General features: G+C 51.3%; 1 protein-coding gene across 1 annotated transcript in view; it reads right to left on the bottom strand.

Moving 5' to 3' along the window:
* DHRS13 (dehydrogenase/reductase (SDR family) member 13) overlaps nucleotides 1-3,636 on the bottom strand; it is a 13,795-nt gene that overhangs the window by 7,494 nt on the left and 2,665 nt on the right. Inside the window, exons 2-4 of the mRNA XM_011940873.1 lie at nucleotides 3,593-3,632; nucleotides 2,504-2,627; nucleotides 2,002-2,313 (exon numbers count right to left, since the gene is read on the bottom strand). Coding sequence (XP_011796263.1) covers nucleotides 2,002-2,313; nucleotides 2,504-2,627; nucleotides 3,593-3,632 — 476 coding nt within the window. The remainder of the gene's footprint in view (nucleotides 1-2,001; nucleotides 2,314-2,503; nucleotides 2,628-3,592; nucleotides 3,633-3,636) is intronic.

Raw genomic sequence — 3,636 nt, forward strand, 5'->3', positions numbered from 1 at the left:
CTCCCAAAGTGCTGGGATTACAGGCTTGAGCCACCGCGCCCGGCCAGCTCTGTCTCTTTTAAAAATAATAATAATAATAGAACAGAGCTAGAAGAATAGGGACAGAATCTGGTTTCAAGGGAACCAGGATAGTATTTACCAGGCATTCAGGACTTCTTCGAGGTGACTTCACTCATTTCATGCATGAAGCCTCTTCCCTTCCATCCAAACTGCTTGTTCACCTCACATCCCAGATTTTGTTCATGCTGTGTCCCATGCCTGAAACAATTCTCAGTCTCTCTCCATCTTTTCTTCTAGCTCAAGTCCTGTTCCTTGTTTAACCAGCATTTATTGAGTACTTGCAGTACACCAGCCACTATTTTGGACATTAGGGATATGGAGTATAATAGAGGCTTAATAAAGGCTAATTGTGATCATCACTATTATAATTACTAATGAGCTTTAGGCAGTGACTATCTAAAATGCAGTATGGTAATATGAATATGGCAGATCTTGTTATCCTGGTATAACCTCTTGCATAAGACAAAGTGTGCCTCTGGATCCCCAATTATCTCACTCAGAGTAAAAGTCAGAATGCTTATAGTGAACCTCCCTCCAAACCCTACAGGACCCAGTGCCTCTCTATGACCTCACCTCTTGCCACTGTCCCCCCTCACTCTGTTCCAGCCACATTAGCCTTTCTCAAGCACACCAGGCCTTAGGGCCTCTGCACTTACTTTTTTCTGTTTTGGAGACAGAGTCTTGCTCTGTCACCCAGGCTGGAGTACAGTGGCGAGATCTCAGCTTACTGCAACATCCACCTCCAGGTTCAGGCGATTCTCCTGCCTCAGCCTCCTGAATAGCTGGGACTACAGGTGGCAGACACCATATCTAGCTAATTTTTGTATTTGTAGTAGAGACAGGTTTTTTTTTTCTTTTTTTTCTTTTTTTGAGACAGAGTCTTGCTCTGTCCCCCAGGCTGGAGTGCAGTGGTGGTATCACAGCTCACTGCAACCTCCACTTCCCGGATTAAAGTGATTCTCCTGCTTCAGCCTCCTGAGTAGCTGGGATTACAGGCACACGCTACCATGCCTGGCTAATTTTTGTATTTTTAGTAGAGACATGGTTTCACCATGTTGGTCAGGCTGGTCTTGAACTCCTGACCTTGTGATCGCCTGCCTCGGCCTCCCAAAATGCTGGGATTACAGGCGTGAGCCACCACACCTGGCCTAGAGATGCGGTTTCACCATATTGCCCAGGTTGGTCTCAAACTCCTGACCTCAAGTGATCTACCAGCCTCGGCCTCCCAAAGTGCTGGGATTATAGGCATGAGCCACCGCTTCCGGCCCCTTTGCACTTATTATTTGCACTGTTCTCTCTTTTTCTGGGCATCTCCCCAGTGAGCCATGTATCTTTCAGGCTTCTGTTCAAATGTCACCTTTATAGATATGTCTTCCTTGACTGCCACACCATATTCCCATTCCATTTGCCCCTCGCCCAGTTTTCTCTTTCCTCAGAGAACTCTATCACCACCCCTCATTGTATATATTTATTGGCTCTCTCCCTCGCCTCCAAACTAGAATGCAAAACTCTATGAGGGCAGAGTCTTTGTTTTGTTCACTGCTATATCCCCAGCACTGCAAATAATGCCTGGTACAGAGTAGGTACTTGGTAAATGCTTCTTGGATGAATGAAAAATTATTAGCTATCATCATCATCATCATTATCAGTTCAGTCAGTGCAGATGGCTCCTGGGGGTGGGAATCCAGGTCTTATTCATGGCCATATACCCCCCAGGGCTCAGCACCCAGGCTTGTGCTGTGAGCGGAAGAACCTAAACCAGGAGAGCCTGGTTCCAAGATCAGCAAGGAACAGGTCTCTCCTTGGACTATGCTTCCTTCCTGCTCTGAGATTCTGTGACTCAATGAGGGATTGGGGGTGGGGAGGTGGTAGTGGTGTGGGGGGCACAGGATGGGGCATGGAAAGGAGAGGGGAATCGGAAGCCGAAGAACCAGACCTCACCTGGGTGGGCTGCATAGCAGGTGATGCCAGTGCCCTCAAGCTGGTTGGCAAGCTCCCGGGCAAACAGTACATTAGCTAGCTTAGTGTCAGCATATGCCCGCAGCTCCTGCCGCCAGCCCACCACTGGGCGGTCCAGGCGTTTGAAGTCGAGACGTCCCCGACAGTGGGCAGCTGAGGCTACCACCACCACGCGGCTAGGGGCACATGCCTTCAGGCAAGGCAGCAGCAGATGTGTCAGCAGAAAGGGACCGATGTGGTTCACCCGAAGCAGCAAGTTAAACGCCTCGCGGGTCCGGCCACAGGAACTGATCCCTGGGGCAGAGGCTAGATGTAAGTGGCTGCTCCAGAAGGAGCTCTGCAGCCTTGGCATCCCTATCTATGAGATGGGAGTAGGGGACATCCTTCCCATGTGTCCACTGGCCCCAGCAGGGCTTCCGCTGGAGGGGGCAGCTGCCCCTGGCCACCCGCCACCCCCCACCCCGCAGGGCCTGCTGCCCCTCACCGGCATTGTGGATGAGGATGTCCAACCGTGGCTCAGAGCTCAGGAAGGCAGTGGCAAAGGCCCGCACCGAGGCCAGACTGGCCAAGTCCAAGGCCATGAAGATGACCTCATTGTTCCCACTCTCCTGTGGAGCGGCAAGGGCTGGGCTTGTCACCAGGCATCTTTATCCTCTTCCCTCTCCCCAGGAACCAAATTCTGAGAGTTCATCTCCTACTGTTTAATAAAATCTGCCCCTACATCTTAGAGTTTACTAGATAAGTGTGTGGATTCAAATCCTGACTTTGCCTTTTACTAGAGTGTGACCTTGGGCAAGATACTTAATCTCTTTTGGCCTCAGTTCTCTCACTGCATAAAGGGAATAATAATAACAGTACCAATCTCACCGAGCTGTTGTGAGAATGAAAGGAGTTAACATGTGTAAAATACACTCCAGCAGCACTGGGTAGGTACTTGCTATTATTATCACCTCCTTTCCCCCTTACCATTTACCCCAAAATCTGTAACAGACTTCTCACTGGTCTCCTCTCACCTGCTCTTGCCCCTCCACTCCAAGCACCACGCAGCCACAAAGGGGTTCCTTCCAAAGGCTATTCTGACAGTCCGGAGCCTACTGAGGGCCGTTTATGGTCTCCACTGGTCTGTGCTGCCCAATCTATAAAATCCAAGCTTCTCAATAGGCTCTAGAAGGGCCTCCAGCCCCCTCATTTGCCCATCGTCCTCATACTTTGTGCTCCAGCCTCATTAAATCTTTTTCTCAGTTTTTCAGATCAGTCCAACTCTCTTGCATCAGGGCCTTTGCTTATGCTGTGCCCTCTGCTGTTTCCTTTCCTACTAATCATTAACCCAACTTCTACTGATGCTTAAACGTCTCAGAACTGCAATTACGGCCTTCAGGAAGCCCCTCCCCCACTCGGCTCTGGTGCGCCTTCCTCGGGTGACCCCGGCGCTCAGTGCACTCCCTCTTCGCGCTCAGCCGCCCGCGCCGCACTCTCCTCCCTGGACCCGGATCCTCCGCAGCCCCTTTGCTGGCTTCTCTGTGTCCCGGCGGGTTCTCAGCTCACGGTCCCACGCGCCCCCGCTGCCTCTCACCTGGCGGAGGTCGAAGGCAGCCGCCTCCCCGCGCTCCCGGCTGC

The sequence above is a fragment of the Colobus angolensis genome, unplaced genomic scaffold (assembly GCF_000951035.1).
Source record: "Colobus angolensis palliatus isolate OR3802 unplaced genomic scaffold, Cang.pa_1.0 Scaffold193, whole genome shotgun sequence".
Lineage (NCBI taxonomy): Eukaryota > Metazoa > Chordata > Mammalia > Primates > Cercopithecidae > Colobus > Colobus angolensis.